General features: G+C 49.0%; 2 protein-coding genes across 8 annotated transcripts in view; one reads left to right on the plus strand and one right to left on the minus strand.

The window, feature by feature from the left end:
* The window catches only part of SRD5A1 (steroid 5 alpha-reductase 1), a 75,117-nt gene extending 56,065 nt beyond the window's left edge, over window positions 1-19,052 (minus strand). For 2 of the 6 annotated variants that reach the window (XM_054018168.1, XM_054018169.1), the window contains exons 1-2: window positions 18,398-19,052; window positions 4,372-4,538 (exon numbers count right to left, since the gene is read on the minus strand). In XM_054018168.1, coding sequence (XP_053874143.1) covers window positions 4,372-4,538; window positions 18,398-18,711 — 481 coding nt within the window. In that variant the 5' untranslated portion in view covers window positions 18,712-19,052. The remainder of the gene's footprint in view (window positions 1-4,371; window positions 4,539-18,397) is intronic. The other 4 variants (XM_054018163.1, XM_054018164.1, XM_054018165.1 and 1 more) reach the window with 3 other exon arrangements.
* A 417-nt stretch (window positions 19,053-19,469) lies between these two features.
* NSUN2 (NOP2/Sun RNA methyltransferase 2) overlaps window positions 19,470-20,574 on the plus strand; it is a 57,718-nt gene continuing 56,613 nt past the window's right edge. For both annotated transcript variants that reach the window (XM_054018160.1, XM_054018161.1), the window contains exons 1-2: window positions 19,470-19,663; window positions 19,927-20,084. In XM_054018160.1, the coding sequence (XP_053874135.1) occupies window positions 19,577-19,663; window positions 19,927-20,084 (245 nt within the window). In that variant the 5' untranslated portion in view covers window positions 19,470-19,576. The remainder of the gene's footprint in view (window positions 19,664-19,926; window positions 20,085-20,574) is intronic.

A 20,574-nucleotide genomic window follows, 5' to 3' on the forward strand; every position in this document is an offset into this window, starting at 1 on the left:
GATCCTGGTGACTTATTCCTGTTTACAGAGTGGTAGCCGTGTTAGACTGTATCAGCAAAAACAACGAGGAGTCCTTGTAGCACCTCCTCATTATTATTCCTGTTTAGTTTATCAATTTGTTCCAAAACCTCCTTCACTGACTCATAGATTATAAGGCCAGAAGGAACTACTGTGGTCATCTCTAGGCCACATCCACACTATAAACTTACATTGTTATAAATATGTTGCTCAGGGGTGTGAAAAATCCACACATCTAATACCAACCTAACCTCTGGTTTAGACAGCACTATGTTGACGGGAAAACTTCTCCCGTTAACATGCTATTGCCTCTGCTGGAGGTGGATTAATTACACTGGCTGGTATAAATACACACTGATGCAACTGCGCCGCTGCAGCATTTTAAGTGTAGAGCTGCTCCTAATCTGACCTCCTGCATAACGAAGACTATAGCATTTCCCTGAATTAATTCCTGTTTGTACTAGAGAATATCTTCTAGAAAAAACAGCCAATTCTGATTTTAAAATTGCCAGTGACAGACAATCCACCACAACCTTTGGAAGATTATTCCAATAGTCAATTACCCTCAATGTTAAAAATTTGTGCCTTATTTCAAATCTGAATCTTCAACTTCCAGCCACTGGATCTTTGTCTGCTAGACTGAAGAGCTCTCCAATGTCAAATTTCTTTTCCCCATGTAAGTATTTATAGACAGTAACCAAGTGACTCCTTAAACGTCTTTGTTAAATTACACAGATTCTGCTCTTTGTGTCTTTCACTGTAAAGCATTTCCCAATTTTTACTCATTCTCCTGGATCTCCTCTGAATCTTCTCCAATTCTCCAACCCTCTCCTTCTTGAATTGAGGACACCAGACCTGGACATTGTATTTCAATAGCAGTCACAATAGTGCCAAATACAGACCGTAATGGCGTAGGGACTCACCACCTGGCGCCTCCTGCTGGTTGTCTCTGGAAATTAGCTCAGTCCAGTGGAACACCCTCTCCTGGTGGTGTCCCGTCCATCATCTTGCTCTTGGTTGGCGTGTGGACCCGTGTCGCTCACCAGCTCGTGGCATCCTTTTCCGGACTACTGCCCTACAGCAGTGCCCCTCAGTCCATCCACACCCCCTTCCGGGGGAGGGGTGGTGATCAGCAGTCTCTCTACGCCCCAGCCACCATGTCCAACTACACACCCCAAAGTCTAATCCCTCTTGTCAGGGATCTGGCGTAGTCTATGATGGCCGCTCCCTATGGCCAATGGCTGGGTGTACTGCAAGGGGGAAAAGGGGTAACCCAGGCCCGCCTGCTACTCTGGGTCCCGGCCCAGGGACCCTCTGGCGGCAGCCTTGCTGTCCTCCTTCTCTCCTTTCGTCTGTCCGCTTCCCTGGGCCACTTCCCCTATGACCCCTTGCACCCGCTAGGCCCTTCCCTTCAGGGCCTGTAGCCTGGCAGGCTACGGGCTAGAGCTCCCTTTTGCTCCCCAAGCCTGGCCAGCACTGCGCTGTCCACAGTGCTAGTCTCCCACCTCTGGAGACAGACCTTGCCCTCTCAAAGGCTAGGGACAGACTGCCTGCTCTCTCCCTGAGCAGCCTTTATGTAGGGCCGAGCCAATCTGGGCCCAGATTGGCTCCCAATAAGCCCTTTTCTGATTGGCTGCCCATCTGCACAGGCCCACTGGCCTGCTGCAGCCTAAACACACCCTCCCCCTTAAAAACCCTTAAGGGGGGGGGGGAAATTCCCTATCGCCCCTGTGCTCCTTGCAGCCGGGCCCTCAGGGAATCCCTCTCGTAGCGCAGGCCTTCCACCATCTGAAGCAACCTGCCTCCCTCCTCTATGGTCTGTGTCCCCATTGTAGACCTCCCTGGTCCTACGTGGGTTCCCACTTCCGTTTAGGTTCCCACATCGGCCCTCCCGGCCCTTGTGTGGGCTCCCTGGTTAAGGTGGGGCCTCTCTGCCCCAGCCCCTTTCTCTCGGGGGACCTCGGCCTGCATCATCCCTTCTTGGCAGCTAGTCCCAGACCGAGCCTTTGTCTCAGGCACTCCCCCTTTCTGCCTCAGGGGGCAATACCTCTTTATGTGGCCCTTGGTGTGGCAATGGAAGCACCCTTGGCACCTTCCCTCTGCCACGGCCCTAGTCCTGCTTGTGTGGGCCCTAGCCCTTCCCTCTGGGCTGGCCCGGGCCTTGGGAGCCCTGTAGGGGCACTCCCTCTTCAGATGTCCCAGCTCCCCACAGACCCAACAAGCCAGAGGCCCCCCTGTTACCCTCATAGGGGGCGCTTTTTCTGGGTGGGCCTTCTCTGCCCCCTCCCAGTCGGGACACTCCCACCTGAAGTGGCTCTTTTGCCCACAGGCATAACATTTCTTGAGCCCAGGCCCTGGCCTCCTGCCCTGGGCACCTGGTCTCCTATACGGTCTGGCTGTACACCCCCCAGCAGCCAGAGCACCTCTCTCTGCTGCTCGGCAAGCCGAGCCACCCAGGCCCTCCAGTACAAGTCCCTTTTCTCCATCATTTTGTCTCTCAGTCCTTTCTCAGTCTCGCGCTGTTCTAGGCTACTGTCCCACAGTCCTTGCCCTGCCCCTTTATCAGGGGCAGACCGCTATTCCCACATTCTCCACCACATGTAACAGGGTTGGGACGCACCACCTGGCACCTCCTGCTGGTCGTCTCTGAGAATTAGCTCAGTCCAGTGGAGCACCGTGGACAGTCCCATCTGTCGTCTCGCCCTTGGTTGGCGTGTGGACCTGTGTCGCTCACCAGCTTGCAGCCTCCTTTTCCAGACCACTGCCCTCCGGCAGTGCCCCTCAGTCCATCCACACCCCCTTCCGTGGGTTGATCAGCAGTCTCTCTACACCCCTGCCACCATGTCCAACCACACACCCCAAAGTCTAATCCCTCGTCAGGGATCTGGCATAATCTATGATGGCAACTCCCTGCGGCCGATGGCTGGGTGTACTGCAAGTGGGGAAGGTGGGGGGGGTCCCGGCCTAGGGACCCTCTGGCGGCAGCCTTGCTGTCCTCCTTCTCTCCTCTCATCTGTCTGCTTCCCTGGGCCACTTCCCCTATGACCCCTTGCACCCACTACGCCCTTCCCTTCAGGGCCTGCAGCCTGGCAAGCTATGGGCTAGAGCTGCCTTTTGCTCCCCGAGCCTGGCCAGCACTGCGCTGTCCATGGTGCTAGTCTCCCAACCTCTGAAGACAGACCTTCCCCTCTCAAAGGCCTGGGACAGACTGCCTGCTCTCTCCCTGAGCAGCCTTTTTATAGGGCTGAGCCTGGCCCTGATTGGCTCCCTCCAATCTGGGCCCTGATTGTCTGCCCGTCTGTGCAGGCCCACTGGCCTGCTGCAGCCTAAATTCACCAGGAATGGGGCAGGCGCCCCACTACACAGACGTAATGCAACCTTCTTACTCCAACCCAATATTCCTTGGTTTTCATTCAAGATCACAATGTTACACCGGGAGTTCATGTTCACTCATTATCTACCATAACCCCCAAATCTTTTTCAGAGTCCTTGCTTCCCTGGATAGAATCCCCCATCCTGTAAGTATGGCCTACATTCTTTGTTCCTAGATTTAGGACCTTACATTTTGTTGTATTGAAACATATATTATTTGCTTGCTCCCAGCTTACCAAGCAATCCAGATAGCTCTGTATCAGTGAGCTGTCCTCTTCATTACTTATCACTTCCCCATCTACAAATATTATCAATAACAATTTTATATTTTTTTCCAGATCACTGATAAAAACATTGAAGAGCACAGAGCCAAGAACTGATCCCTGAGGGACCCCACTAGAAACACACTGAATGAATGAGTCCACATTTACACTTACATTGAGACCTGTAATTTAGCCAGCCTTTAATCCATTTAATGTATTCCATGTTCATTTTCTTCTAGCTTCTTAATTAAAATGTCTGCATTACAGAAGTCTAAGGATATTACATCAACACTATTACCTTTATCAATCAAACTTGTAATCTCATAAAAAAAGGGTATCTAATTAGTCAGTTTTCCATAAACCCATGTTGACTGACAATTTTATTGATTTTCTTTAATTCTATATTAATCCAGACCCATTTCAGCCATTCCATTTTTTTGCCCAGGCCCAATGTCAGGCTGATAGATATACAGTTGCTCAGACAGCACATCAGAAGAGGGAATCAAAACTCAAAGATGGAAGTAAGGAGAGAAAAATAAAGATTAAATGACCTCCATTGTATCACAATAAGAAGGTCTAACCAAAAAAAAAAAAAAAGTCTAGACCACTGGATCCCCATTTATGAGAACTATAATTTTATGTTTATTTTTTATAAAGACTTATGATAATCAATTTTGCTTTTGGGTCTCATAAAACAGCATGCTTTTATTCAACTCACCTACAATGAAACAAGGACCTTTCAGCCAACCAGAAGGATATTCTGCATAATTACTTAAGCTCCGACCTTGCAAGTATCCATTATAGACACAGAATATGAGTGCTAGTGCAAAAGTAATGAATGGTGTTGGTTTTCCTCCACGAATCAAGAAAGAAAAGATGAGTGCCCTAGAACAAATAGGAAAAGAAACATTTTAAATTACCTAGTTACTGTTATTGCAATACATAACAGTAGGTAGGAATGCATTTTAAGGGCCCAAATCTGCAATCCTTATACATACAAAACTCTCAGTTTTGCCTATGATCCCAATTCAACGAAGTGCCAAAGCAGGTGCAGAACAACAAACATGTGAATATTCCCATTTACTATGTTTGGACTGCATGATCAGGTCCAAAGAGGCTAGTTGAGTCTTTACCAAATAATCTTATTTTAGTAAGGTCTTTACTGCAGATAAATACTAATATTCAATATATTTTAGTTTTATGGTAAATTTGTTATATTGAGTAAAGCACCTTGGATAGCTCCTTGTTTGGAAAAGGACAACATGCAGCTGGCGTGTAATGCAGCACATAATTTGAGCCTTATTTTGTCCAAAGCCTTCACCATGGTGCTACCAAGCATCTCCTTCTAAGGTAAACATGACCTCATCATTCCTGTGTAAAACCTGCTGAAACTAAGGATGGGGGAAGCAACCTGAAAAAGGCTGCTGCTTTTAACCCTAAGGGACCCCAACAGGTTACCTCTGGGAAGCTAATCTAGCAAATGCATCTTCCAATTCCCTGTTTTGTTTTTGTCACTGTCTTCTCATAAAGTACTAAGTACTCACCCTCTGAAAAACAGTTCCCTTTAAGGTCTCTAACTGAGCCCTGTCCCCCAAAAAACACACAAACAAAATCATCAGTCATTTTGAAATGACTACTTGGCCTCAATCTCTAGCAGGTTTCATAGGAATTAATTAAGGATGTGGCAAATCCCCAACTGGCATTCATCTGTGAAAATGTGGGAAATTGCTCAGATAACATTCCAGAAAAAACATGGAATATCATGTGGTCTTGATGTGCCATGTTTATTCAGCCAAGTTCTGATCACAGAAATATTAATTTTATTATTCAAATGATATAGTCATAGTATTTACATGTAATTCAAATTAAAACAACATCATGTAAAAGCTGAATATGCTTTAACAGTGCTGCAGTTATCCAGTAGTAACAAATCTTAAATGGATAAAATGACCATCAAAGTACATCTTTCCTCCCTCTTTCCCTCCACCTGAGTGGGATACATGTGTGCAACCACATCTTGAAGAACAAGAGTTACAGTATAGGTATGCAACCATTTTTTGCCACAATGCCATACAACGTGTGGTAGTTACAGCTGTTTAAACATTTTTTCCTAGAAGAGTTCTGGCATGATTTCTCTAATCACTCATATGGGGAAGTGTGGCAGTCTATAGCAAGATTGTACAACATGGTTATCCTTGAGGAAAACAAAATCTGCCGACACTGATACCTTATCAGAATCTTGTTAAATTGTGTTTAACCAAAGTAGTAGGTAGGCTTCTGATTCTACGTGCAATGTCTATACTGGCAAAAATCTGACCTGTAATTCACTGCCAATGCAAATTCACCTGTGGTACCAACAGTGGAAGTGGTACTGCAGACTCAAGCTCTTTTACCATCTTGTCATATAATTCTACTCTCAGACGCTGTCTACAAGATTTTTTTTGGCAAATGTTTCCCACCATTGCTAACATCACTGATACTAGCAATGGCAGGAATATTAGCATAGATAAATCTGCAGCCACCTGTGGTTTTTACCACTCTGCCTGGAGGAGTCCTAAACAATGTAACAGTTGTCATGGCAATCTTGTTTATCCCAACAGTCCCAATGTTGCTACCACTAGTAGAGCTGCATGTTGGCATTCCCAAAACCTCTTCCACTAGGTTATCCAAGAACATAGTTCAACTACAGTCTTGTCACTTAGGTTCCTTTATTTGGCATACATCAAAGCTACGCTAAATTGATCAGACTCAAGCTTATGGGGTGGGGTAGAGGGTGTGCTTCACATCCAAAGTTACACAGCAAACCTCTTCCTTTATATACATTTACACATTACATTGCATTAACTATACATTTTGGGATTGGCTTGATCACTTTGTAGAAACAAGTCCCTGTTCTGCATGCACTGTCCAGGCACATACTCTTTACCTCATTTTACAATTCGGGCATATTTTACCCATTATCTTGTCCACTGTCCAGAGTCCCTGGGTGTTCAACCTTATCTTAACCAATACAGACATTCTGTTTCCAGCCTGCTGATTCATTTACCTCCCTTAACCTGTTTCCCAAGAAATAAGACCTCACCCATGTTCAATTACTCATGTCAAGACAGGCCTACATTGCACTGGGAAACTTTTGCAAATTCCTTAGCGTAGGCAAGATTTGAGAGTAAGATTATATGACATGATTGAGGGGGAAAAACATATGCCTGAGATCTGTCTGCAGTACAGTTTCCACTATTGCCACTATGAGCTGTGAATTACAAGTCTGCTGTTTCTTAATGTAGGTAAATCAAAATGTTTTTGGCCCTGCCTATTCTTTATTCACAACAACACTGAAACACTTATTGACTGCATAGCTATTTCTGAAGATGATGGAAATTTGCAGTGGGTGCAGCTGAATAAAGATTAGTGGCAAGTGTGAGCAAACAAAATGTTTAGCACCATTTCAGACTGAATGTCTTATAGGACATTGCCCACTACCACAAATGCAGGGTTTCCTGATATAGAAAAGAGGAAGTGATGCCCATTTGCTCGTGCTATAAAATAGTGATTTGAATCAGGACAACTGGAATTTGTTTCAGTAAGGTGTTTGTCCACTTACAACAGCTGTGTATTTGACCCCAATACTTTTGCAGAAAGAGAGCTAACTACTAGCATTACACTAATGGATACTAAGAATCTGAATGTCACAGATCTCATCTAAAGACCAACAGGCAGGAAGTTTATTTTCTATATAAAAGTCACAGGGTCTAGGTGTTTTTTTTAAGGGGATCAGTGCATCGACTAGGAACAATATTGTAAATTCCGCCACCATTTTCCACAGGCAGGGGGTCATTGTAACTATTATCTCACCCTGAGGGTAAGCAAGGATGAAAAGGTACATCTCCTGCACGTGTGCGGCTACAGACCCAGTCCCTATGCTACTTGCCTGTGTGCCACTTTGGTCCCTGCAAAATTATTGCTGAGTAGCACGGGAAAGTTTCCTACAATAGGGGAAGGAACAACAGCTCTGCCATGGAATCTTTGGCAGAGAATAGGTAAGTACATCCAGGAAAGTTTCCTAGAGATCTCTTTGAAAGATTCCCTGAAATTTTGGTGTGCATTAACACACCATTCCACCACACTGCTTAGTGCACAGGGGAATGTGGAACACACACAAACACAAGTAGTTCTGTATATTTCCATCCCTTCACCCACTTCTAGAATATACAGAGCAAAGGAGAGCTCTACCTCATATAACCGAGCAGCATCAACTCAAAAAGATCACTTACCTCTCCTGCATTATGCATGTCAGAGATGGACTGCTGGGACTGGCTAGACCCCTCTGGTGTGGAAAACAGTTCCTGACTTGCCGCGCCACCAGACAACCCTGCTGTATGCTCCACATCATCCTCCAACTCAACTGCCTCATCCATGACTTTGTCCTTGGTGTTAAGTCCACTGTTCACTGCCTCCAGCCCCGCTGAAGTATCCACAGGGCTTGTAGCGGTGGAGGTTGGGTCGCTGCCAAGGATGGCATCCAGCTCCTTGTAGAAGCAGCAGGTCTTCAGCGCAGGACCAGAGCGATGGTTTGCCTCCCTTGCCTTCTGGTACACCTGTCTCAGCTCCTTTATCTTCGCATGGCACTGGTGCATGTCTTGTTCATAGGCCTTTTCCAACAAGCCATGAGAAATTGCCTGTAGGTATCCAAGTTTCTGCAGCTGGAGTGGAGCTGGGACTGTGCATCCTCCTCTCCCCACGTACTCAGCAGATCCAACAGCTTTGGTGTGCTCCAAGCGGGAGTTGTATGGAGCCACCCTGGTCAGCTGGGAAGACACGATGTCCACGCCAAGCAAAGTGGAATTTAAAATATTCCGAGTGATTTCAAGGGGGAGGGGCCGATGCCTGTGTGCCTTGGTGCAGGTCAGCGGAGATCAAACAGCTGACTCAGAGCAGTCAGGATGGGCATTGTGGCACACCTCCTGATGGCCATTTACGGTGACATAACAAAGAATGGTGTCTACACTCACACTCTGTCAATATGAATTTGTGCAAAAAAGCTCTATACCTCTCATTGAGATGGTTTTATTTTTGTGGCAAAGCAGGAGAGTTTTGTTGGCAGAAGCAGCTTTGTAGTGTGTACACAGCCAGTGTTTTTTCGACAAAACGGTGTAGTGCAGACCAGGCCTGAGACTGTTAAGTCTTTCTTGAACTGTCGTAGCACGTAAAGCACTTTTTAAATGTGAAAAAAGACCTTTCACCACTGCACTTTGATACTGGTAGTGTCAGGTAAATGCGTTGTGCAATAAAGACATTTTGAAACTGTGACAGGTTAAATCACAGAAACCCCCTTGGGAGCTGCCACCTGATGTGCCAAGACTACGTCTAACCTTGCTTTCCCTGCCAGCTCAGGACTCCAGCACCCTGTCTTGCTGAGCCAGACACTCCCATCTGCTCCAACACAGACCCAGGGTCTGAATTACTTGCCCCAAAGATGCAGGTTTACCTGAAAGCAGCTAACAGAAGTGTTCCTGTCTTTAGCACTCAGATGCCCCACTCCCAACGGGGTCTAAACCCAAATAAATCCGTTTTACCCTGTATAAAGCGAATACAGGGTAAACTCAAATTGTTCGCCCTCTATAACAGTGATAGAGAGATATGCACAGTTGTTTGCTCCCCCAGGTATTAATACATACTCTGAGTTAATAAGTAAAAAGTGATTTTATTAAATACAGAAAGTAGAATTTATGTGGTTCCAAATAGTAAGTCACCAATCAAAATAAAATAAAATGCACAAATCTATGTCTAATTAAACTGAATACAGATAATCTCACCCTCAGAAATGCTTCAGTAAGTTTTTTCCTCAGACTGTACACCTTCCAGGGCTGGGCACAATTCTTTCCCCTGGTACAGCTCTTGTTCCAGCTTAGGTGGTAGCTAGGGGATTCCTCATGATAGCTCCTCTCCTCTCCTCCCTTTGTTCTGTTCCACCCCTTTATATATCTTTTGCATAAGGCGGGAACCCTTTGTCCCTCTGGGTTTTCACCCCCCCACTGGAAAAGCACCAGGTTAAAGATGGATTCCAGTTCACGTGACATGATCACATGTCACTGCAAGACTTTATTACCCACTTGCTAGCACACATATATACAGGAAGACTTATAGGTAAAACACAGCCATTTGCAGACAATGGTCCTAGTTAATGGGAGTCATCAAGATTCCAAACCACCATTAATGGCCCACACTTTACATAATTACAATAGGCCCTCAGAGTTATATTTTATATTTCTAGTTTCAGGTACAAGAGTGATACATTTATACAAATAGGATGATCACACTCAGTAGATTATAAGCTTTGTAATGATACCTTACAAGAGACCTTTTGCATAAAACATATTTCAGTTACATTATATTCACTTATTATTAAATTTTTATAAAACCATATAGACTGCACAATGTCACAGCGTTGTGCAATAAAGACATTTGGAAACGTTGTTTGCAAATTATGCATGTTAATTATGGTCAGCATTTGCAGTGTAGGCAGAGCTTGTGATGATAGCTTGGAGGCAAACTGTTTTATAACATTCTTCAAATATCTCTTTATTGAGGTTCTCTGAATAGAATTCAATTAAACTTCTGAGAGACTAACAACAGTACTGTCAAGGTCACCTTTAAAAAAAACAGAAACGGTTGTTTATTTTTGAATATGCGTGAATTCTTCTGTTGAGATGAATAATTCTATCTGACTCGCTTGTCAGCCAGTCAGATAGAATTATTCAACTTTGAACTTCTCTTCACTATTCAGCAAAACAGCAGGTTCTTCACTCTCATCAGCCATACGCTTTGGATGATGTTGCCACTGTAACTGAAAGTTAGCTGTAGAACTTAAAGATGTTGCAGATTCATGGTATTCTTCAAAAATTTTCCATCGTGCTGCCACAAACTCAGATAGCGAGTTCAGCAGTGTCACAGTTGTGCCTAAGTCCATTGTTTCAGACTGTGGAAGTTGACATGTTTTAGTTTATTCTTGTACAGCTACTACTTCGAAATGTTGTCATAAATGCTGTCTCCAAACAATCCATGGTTTCAACAAATGAATTTGCCTCTGCTTGTGTGTCACTCTTCTGCAGTGTCTGCACCAAAAGCCTGAAGCACAGATTTGTAGCTGCATGATAAACAGCAAAGTGCATCTGTTCGAGCTCTCTTACTGGCCTCAGACGGCTCCTCATTCATAGACTTTCACAAGAGGCTCCAGCAATAAGTTGATCCTGTGAAAAACACATGCAGTTTTTGGACCAAAAAAAAAAAAAACCTGATTGCATCAGTGCATGACTCTGAAGCAGCAACACCGCATAGGTCATGCATTGGATGTAGACTTGGTTTACACACTCAGGTCATGTACTGGATGTACACTGCTTTCCTCACTGATTGCAATGACCTGAGCTTGCACACCAGAAAAAGTGCCAGACATGTTACTAGCATTACCGTATGTTTGACCTCTGCTGTGCTTTAGATTGATATTTAGTTCATCACTTAGGGTTTCCTTGATAACATTAAATAAATGAAGGCCTGTATGCGATGTAACTGGAACAAAATTCAAGAAGTGTTCCATAGGGATACAGTTATTCAGCACATAGCTCACATAAATGTTAGCTGATCTGTATGGTGTGGAATGAACACTGAAGGGAAAGTACTTAGCCAATTTTAGCTCATCCACAATATCCTTCTTTACCTTGTCAGCCATGAGTTTGATGAACTCTTCACAGATTGTTGAGGATAGATTTGATGTTGTGCCATGACCAGCATTTCCATACTTGTCGATGTGGCAGGCCAGGAAAAGGTCGTATTCTGTTAAGAACTCTAAGCAGCCAAAGAAATTGCCATTATTAAAACTCCCAAAGGTTTCATTAGTCCCTCTCATGTTGTCAGAAATTTTATTACTGATACAACTCATTTCAACACTTCTATCCAGTAATTTCCTTCTTTAATACACCTATATGTTTATCAAGGTTTGAGTCTTTGCTAAACAGATTATGTAAGTGGTGAGAGCTTGTCAGTGCTCAGTAGAATTTTCGTGGTCACCAAGTCTGCCAGTTTGATTCCATGAATCAAATTCTCTCTTGGCCAGTGGAGATGGGTTATTCACAGAAAACAATTTGCACAAAAAACAGAAGCCACAGCCAGTCAATGGTGAGCATATGAGCCAGGGCCTTTCAATAGTTTCACCATTTGGGGACACCTGATTGAAGACTGTATCACATTGTTTCCTAAAATAAAATACATTTTAATATTAATGCACACTCTCCAACATTTATGATGAATATAGGCACACTTGTGGGGGCATTAAGAGAGTAAGCAAACTAGAATGTACATTTTTATAATTAGAGACAACAAAAATCAGTTTATTTCAATTGTCTCACAAAATTAATAGTAATCCTGCTGAAAAAAGTTGATTTCATAAAATGACTCAAGTATAAAAAAAAAGTTATAATTACCTTGTTTTGTTCTTATGTTGTCTTGATGATATTGCATATTTTCCATCGTGATTTTGGCAGAAATCAGGGCCTGTGTCTAAGAAATACTGCTGAGCGAAAGCATCAACAGTCCACAGGGCAGCATCGGAAGAAGGTAATCACGCTGGTGTGTTTTGCAGCAGCAGGTTATAACTGTGTTTTTTATTTGGCAAAAGGATTTCATCTGAAGAAACAGCATGTTCTTCACAGCCATCATCAATGTAGACTGGACCCACTGCCATACTAGTATCATTAATTACACACTCATCAGTACCAGTAGTACTAGTAGTATTAATATCATCACCAGGAGTCTCTATACTGTGATTAATGAAACAACTGCTTATGCAACACAGATTTGCATTCTGATCTTCAACTTCTGCTTTACGGCTCCATTTTTGAGCGCCACTTAAATGTTCTTTCATCATTATTTTCTTGATCATTTGGACTTGTTTGTTCATTCTCCTAGGTTTATAGTCTCCTGCTCTGCTCCTCACCCATGCCTGCAGTATACTTCAGTGCGTACATACGCTGCTGACAGCATGACACCACATGCCTTACCGTAAATGACTGCAGTGCAAAAACAAAATGAAAGGGCTGGGCTGGCAGGGAGCTGTGGATTGGGAGTGAGGGGCACCAGCAGAGTGTGCAGGGGAACTCAGGGCTGGGGTAGCAGGAAGCTTCAGGGCAGCACCAGTGGCAGCGCTGGGGGGGAGACCAGAGCTGGGCTACTAGGGGGCCTGCCTGGGTTGGTCTCTGAAATAAGGCAGGGGCCAGGGGCAAGCACAGCAGGGCAGGAGGCAGATCAGTCCCCGGAGCGAGGTAGGGACTGGAGACAAGAGCACAGCACGGTGGGTTTGGTCCCTGAGCGAGGAAGGAGCTGGGGGCAAGAGCACAGCAGGGCGGGGAGGGGGTCTGTCCCCAGAGCGAGGCAGGGGCTGGGGGTAAGGATAGTAGGGTGTGGGAGAGGGCAGATAGGATCCCTCCAAGGGCAGGACAGAGTTGGTACCTACATCTCTGCCAGAGCTGGATCCTTGGGAGCCAATTCTCTCTCTCCAGCTGAGCTACAGCTCCTCCAGGCAGCAACAACTGCTCTGACTGTGGTTACTCCTGTAACCGGGGCCCCTTCTGAGTGTGTGTCTAGCGCCACAGGCACCAGTGTCAACCCAGTATTGGACACACAACTTCAAAATGCTGTCTACACAGCTATTTTTAGAGCAATAGCATGAGGCCCTACTACCCTGAGTCTGGCAAGCTTCTGCCACCGGGCCATGTAGATGGACTCTCACTTGAACTGTGCCCACGCTGCAGAATACACGAGCTCTGAGCTGCATAAGAGGAGGATTTGAGCTCTGACCCACTGCTTCCAGCAGGGTCCATAGGCCCAAATCCAACTAGTTTCTGTGTGGACAGAAGGGGGGGTTGGGCTCAAACCTGAGTTTGCGTGGACATACCCTGAGACACCAGTGAGCCCAGCCCCGTGGGAGCCAGTGTATGCAAGATGCAGAGATAGGGTAATGACTCATGCATTCCCATAATACCTGACATTTCAGTGCCCTGCTCCAGGATCCTCGCACCCCATCCCAGCATGACCCTGTCCCCACATGACCAGCATCACCTCACATGCAAGACATTACCTCACCCTACTGTCCTTACCCTCAGCCCCTGCCATTTCGAAGTGCATGCCGCTCCAACCTCTCCAACATGACCAGGCACACAGTTCCTGCTCTACACTACGAGTTTACATCGAATTTAGCAGCGTTAGATCGATTTAATCCTGCACCCGTCCACACGGCCAAGCCTGTTTTGTTGACTTAAAGGGCTCTTAAAATCAATTTCAGTACTCCTCCCCGATGAGGGGATTAGTGCTGAAATCGACCCTGCTGGGTCGAATTTGGGGTAGTGTGGACACAATTCGATGGTATTGGCCTCCGGAAGCTATCCCAGAGTGCTCCATTGTGACCGCTCTGAACAGCGCTCTCAACTCAGATGCACTGGCCAGGTAGACAGGAAAAGCCCCGCGAATTTTTGAATTTCATTTCCTGTTTGGCCAGCGGGGAGAGCTGATCAGCACAGGTGACCATGCAGTCCCAGAATCGCAAAAGAGCTCCAGCATGGACTGAACAGGAGGTACTGGATCTAATCGCTGTATGGGGAGAGGAATCCGTGCTATCAGAACTCCGTTCCAAAAGACAAAACGCCCAAATATTTGAAAAAAAAAATCTCCAAGGGCATGAAGCACAGAGACTATAACAGAGACCCACAGCATTGCCGCGTGAAACTTAAGGACCTCAGGCAAGCCTAACAAAGAACCAGAGAGGCAAACGACCACGCCGGGTCAGAGCCCCAGACGTACCGCTTCTATGATGAGCTGCATGCCATTCTAGGGGGTGCCCCTACAACTACCCCACCCCTGTGCGTGGACTCTCTCAATGGATTCTCACGCAACAGGAATGTGGATTTTGGGGACGAGGAAAATGATGAGGAGGAGGAGGTTGAAGATAGCACACAGCAAGCAAGCAGAGAAACCATTTTCCCCGACAGCCAGGAACTGTTTATCACCCTGGAGCCAATACCTTCCCAACCCACCCAAGGTGGGCTCCCGGACCTTGAGGGCAGAGACAGGACCTCGGGTGAGTGTACCTTTGTAAATATAATACATGGTTTAAAAACAAGCATATTTAATTATTAATTTGCCCTGAAGACTTGGGATGCAGTTGCGGCCAGTACAGCTACTGGAAAAGTCTTTTAATGCGTATGGGGATGGGGTGGAAATCCTCCAGGAACATCTCAATGAAGCTCTCCTGGATGTACTCCCAAAGCCTTTGCAAAAGGTTTCTGGGGAGGGCGGCCTTATTCCGTCTGCCATGGTAGGTCGCTTTACCATGCCAGGCCAGTAGCACAAAGTTTGGAATCATTGCATAACCAAGTATGGCAGCGTATGGTCCCGGTATTTGCTGGCATTCAAGCAACATCCATTCTTTATCTCTCTGTGTTACCCTCAGAAGAGAGTGATATCATTCAGGGTCACCTGGTTGAAATAGGGGAATTTTATTAAGGGGACATTCAGAGGTGGTCGTTCCTGCTGGGCTTTCTGTTTATGTACTGGCTGCCTAGGTGCTCCAGTCCCAAGATAGGGATATGCATTCCGTCTATCGCCCCACCACAGTTCGGGAATCCCATTGCAGCAAGGCCATCCACTATGACCTGCACATTTCCCAGAGTCACTACCCTTGATAGCAGCAGCTCAGTGATCGCGTTGGCTACTTGGATTACAGCAGTCCCGCACAGTAGATTTGCCCACTCCAAATTGATTCCCAACTGACCGGTAGCAGTCTGGTGTTGCAATCTTCCAGACGACTATCGCCACTCGCTTGTGAACCGTGAAGGCTGCTCTCATCTTGTTATTCTTGCACTTCAGGACAGGGGAAAGCATGTCACAAAGTTCCATGGAAGTGCCTTTACGCATGCAAAAGTTTCACAGCCACTGGGAATTATCCGAGACCTGCAACACGATGCGGTCCCACCAGTCTGTGCTTGTTTCCCCAGCCCAGAATCGGCGTTCCACGGGATGAACCTGCCCCATTACCACCATGATGTCCAAATTGCCAGGGACCGTACTTTGAGAGAAGTCTGTGTCCACGTCCTCATCACTCCCATCACCGCGCTGCTGTCGCCTCCTCGCCTGCTGTTGAAGTTTCTGGTGCTGCATATACTGCAGGATAATGCGCGTGGTGTTTACAGTGCTCATAACTGCCGCAGTGATCTGAGCAGGCTCCATGCTTGCCGTGGTATGGCGTCTGCATGGAAAAAAGGCGCAAAAGGATTGTCTGCCATTGTTCTCACGGAGGGGGGTGGGGTGACTGACGACATGGCTTACAGGGTTGGCTTACAGGGAATTAAAATCAACAAAGGATGCGGGTTTTCATCAAGGAGAAACACACACAACTGTCACACCGAAGCGTGGCCAGTTATGAAACTGGTCTTCAAAGCCTCTGTAATGTGCAACGCACCTTGCTGTGCTCTTCTAATCGCAAACAGCCTAGTCAGGAAACAGCGCCAGCGAGCTTTTAAACGTCTAAAGGTACGTTCTACCACCATTCTGCACTTGCTCAGCCTATAGTTGAACTGCTTCTTACTACTGTCCAGGCTTCATAAACCATGGGAGCAATGGGTAGGTGCGATCGCGTGGTGCTGCCGACTGGGAGAGCAGCCTGAGGCAAAAGCCTCCAGCTCGCATGATATTCCAGGCAGGACTGAATCTCCATTAGACAAAACTTAAAGAACAGAATGACCTGGAGTCACTCCCATTTATGTCCAGGCGCCCCTGACTGACCTCACCAAGGTCGGCCAGGAGCACCTATGTCTGCCTGGGCACCCCCAACCGACCTCACCAAGGTCGGCCAGGAGCACCCACGAGGAGACGACGATGGTTAACAGTCGTATTGCACCGTCTGCCACCCACAAGGCAAGGAGATGCTGCTGTGTAGCACTGCAGTACGTCTGTCAGCAGCACCCAGGAGACGTATGGTGACAGTGAGCTGAGCGGGCTCCATGCTTGCCGTGGTATGCTGTCTGCACGGGTAACCCAGGAAAAAAAGCAAGAAACGATTGTTCGCCGTTGCTTTCACGGAGGGATGGAGGCCTGATGACATGTACACAGAATGACAATGTTTTTGCCCCATCAGGCATTGGGAGCTCAACCCAGAATTCCAATGGGCGGCAGAGACTGCGGGAACTGTGGGACAGCTACCCACAGTGCAATACTCCTGAAGTCGACACTAGCCTCGGAACTGTGGACGACCCCACCAACTTAAAGCGCTTAGTGGAGACACACACAATCGACTGTATCAAATCGATTTCTAAAAAATCGACTTCTATTAAATCGACCTAATTTCGTAGTGTAGACATACCCAGAGTGAGGTAGGGTGACCAGATAGCAAAAGTGAAAAATTGCAACAAGGCTGAGGAGTAACAGGTACATAGATAAGGAAAAACATTGAATACTGGGACTGTCCCTATAAAATCAGGACACCTGGTCATCCTAGGGCAGTGGTTTTCAAACTGGGTCACGGAATGAAAGGTACTGTATCGCAGCGGCTCTTGTCACCACCGCCGACCCGGCCATTAAAAGTCCCATTGGCGGTGCTGCCCGACTATGGCAGGGTAGACCCTACCTGTTCTGACGCTGCGCTGCACCCCAGAAGCCGCCAGCAGCAGGTCCGGCTCCTAGAAGGCAGGGGCCAGGGAAGGGATGGCAACGATGACATGGGTCTCTGCACGCTGCCCTCACCCTGAGCACCAACTCCGCACTCCCATTGGCCGGTTCCTCACCAATTGGAGCTGGTGGGGGACAGTGCCTGCAGGCAAGAGCTGCACGGAGCCGCTTGCGCGCCGCCACCTAGGAAGCAGACCTGCTGCTGGCCGCTTCTGCAGCGAGCATGGTCTGCTGCGCCAGGACAGGTAGGAAGCCTGCCTTAGCATCCCCGCTGCGCTGCTGACGGGGAGCCGCCTGAGCTACGTCCACGCCCCAATCCCCTGCCCCAGTCCTGAGCCCCTTCCTGCATTCCAACTCCCTCATTGCTGGCCCTACCCCAGAGCCTGCCCCCCCAGCCCAGACCCCTGATCCTCTCCTACACCCCAAACCCCTCATCCCTGGCCCCACCCCCCAGCCCAGAGTCCTGACTCCCTCCCCCCTGCCTCCCACACCCTGAACCCCTCATTCCTAGCCCCACCCCACAACCCTCACCCCCACACCCTAACCCTGAGCCCCTCCCACACCCCAAACCCCTTCTCCCCAGCTCCGTTGGGTCACGGGCATCAACAAATTTCTTCGACTGGGTCACTAGAAAAAAAAATGGAAAACCACTGCCCTATGGTGAAGTCACAGGAGCAAGGGGCTCTTCGAGATGATGCCACCACCTTCCACACCAAATGCCTGGCAAATCTTGTCCCTTTTTGTCTCAGGGCCAGACCTGGACAAACTCCCAGGCTGGGCTGAGCCTCCGGGCTGGGGTGACTGAACAGCAAAAGTGAAAAAATGGGACGGGGTGAGGGGTAATGGGATCCTATATAAGAAAAAGACCCCAAAATTGGGCCTGTGCCTATAGAATCGGGACATCTGGTCACCCTACTCCTGGCAGCCCCCCTGCACGCTGGGGTTTCCCTGCGGGAGCTGCGAAGCGCGGCCTGCCAGAGGGAACCAGCGGGGCCGCTCCGGCCAGAAGGACAAGCTGCGGGGAGCGCCGCTGCTACCTGTGTGCGTAGTGCCCGATGAAGAGCGCCAGCAGGACCCGGTTCGGCCACTTGGAGACGCGGGCCGCGCCGCTGAAGAGGCTCAGCCCCAGCGGGACCAGCAGGGACGGCAGCTCCTGCAGCGCCCAGGCCAGGCGGACGGGCACAGGGCAGCCGAAGCGGCGCGTGGAGTAGCGCCCGTACGGCATCCGCACGAAGCGCAGCAACAGCGCGGAGAGCGCCCCCGCGCCCACCAGCCCGTAGGACAGGATTTCCAGCAGCCGCCGCTCCTCTGGCCCCGACAGCCGCTGCCACAACCCACCCGTCGCTTCCATGGCCGGGCGCGCTCAGCCCCCACCGGCCGGTGCCGCAGAGCCGCGCGCCGAGAGCAACGGCGGGGTTTGGTCACGCGACACCAATGAGACAACTACGTGCAAAAGGCGCCGAACCCTCGCCGGCGCGGGCACGGCGCTAGACTAGCACCGGGACAGGCAGCAGGGAGGCTCGTCACAGGCCACCCAATCAGCACGCCGCGGTAGAGAGAGCTGCGCTAAGCCAGAACCCCGCCTAGCTAACTGCCCGCGCCCTGACTAGTGATCACTACCACACAGACGCCACGTGCGGAGAGACGCTATTTGGGGATGTGTCATTGGGCAGGGTCTGGTGCGGCTTTTCATCCACGTAGGACGGCAGGAGCCAGGTACCCGATCCGTGCAAACATTGATTGGAGAAGCTGGGCTGTCAATCATTTAGATTAGCCAATACAAAATTGAGAAATCGGGCAGAGTCCCTACCCTTATTTCCTCATGTGGGCGTCACACAGGCGCCTAAAGACAGCGTGCCATGGGCTGTCCCTGATAAGCGCTAGTCCAAAAATACAAAACAATGAATCCCCTCAAGTGACACAGAGATGTCCTCCCCGCCAGGCAGACCCCGGTTCGTTAAAATAACGGCGCTTCCCGGTGCCAGCTGGCTCAACGAAGGAGAAAATTAGCACAGTTGAGTTTATGCTGCAGGCGAATTCGAACACAGCCCTTGAGGGGCTTTCCATGCACTGCAGTCAGCTGGCAAGGACCCCGCGCACGCGCAAAAACCAGGCCACCGCATGTGCTACGTGACACTTTCGGGTGACGGCTGTCCTTCGGCTGCGGGAAAATCACTCTGTGGCGCGCGGTAGCAGCCGCTTTCGTCCGGCGCGCGATGGGCCGCAGGCAGCGCAACCGCCAAAGGCAGCAGCAGCGCCGCGAGCGGGGAGGCGGCGGGGACGGGCAGGGCCGGGAGCAGGCGGTGAGCAGCTACCGGGCGGAGCGGGGTGGGGGAGGGTGCTAAGCTGTAGCCGATTCACTGACGCCGCGAAGGTCCCCTGGCCCGAGTCCCCCCGCACGCATCGGCTGCTCGGGCCCGAGGAGCGCTAAGGGTCCCTGACTCCTAGTCAGATCCTCGCGCGAGAGACCCTCCCCCCCCCCCCCCGGAGCTCCCTCTTCCCAACCCGGGAGATCTGCTCCCCTGCCCCGCGCCGTGTCTGATCCGCTCGTCGCCGCCTCTTGCAGGGCTGGGAAGGCGGCTACCCCGAAATCGTCAAGGAGAACGCGCTGTTTGAGCGTTACTACCGGGAACTGCGGATTGTGCCCGAGGGCGAGTGGGAACCGTTCATGGCGGCGCTGAGGGAGCCGCTTCCCGCCACTCTGCGCATCACCGGCTACAAGAGGTGAGCGCGGGCCCGCGGGGAGAGGCCAGTCGCGGGGCGTAGGAAGCGCTCAGCAAAAGGCCGTTGCTGCGGAGAGTGGGGGGAGCTGCACACGCCCGCTAGGGACGCCGGTGGCGCGAGACGTGATACACGGAAACGGTGTCAGCCCCAGGGCTTCGGCAGCCGCTCCCTGCTGTTCCTCCTGCCAGGTGGTGTCCCCGGTGCGGGGAGGGGTTGTCATGGGGGTATTTTCTTTCTTCCGTGCAATCTGTAACTACTTTCATCTGTAGGCTAGAGATGGCAATGGTGGAAAACAGCTGCCTCAGGTGAGAGGGGTTTTTGGTTCTCTGTGATTAATTCTTCGTTCCTCTTTTTCCTGTTTGCACATCCCCTGACCAGTGCCCCCAGCAACAGGAGCAGCAGCACAGAATTGCACTAGTACACATTGCTGCTCCTGTTGGGTGAAGTGCTAAGTAAAACTGGCGTCAGCTTCGCTGTGTTGTTGCTGGAG

This window comes from Malaclemys terrapin, chromosome 2 (genome assembly GCF_027887155.1).
Source record: "Malaclemys terrapin pileata isolate rMalTer1 chromosome 2, rMalTer1.hap1, whole genome shotgun sequence".
NCBI lineage: Eukaryota > Metazoa > Chordata > Testudines > Emydidae > Malaclemys > Malaclemys terrapin.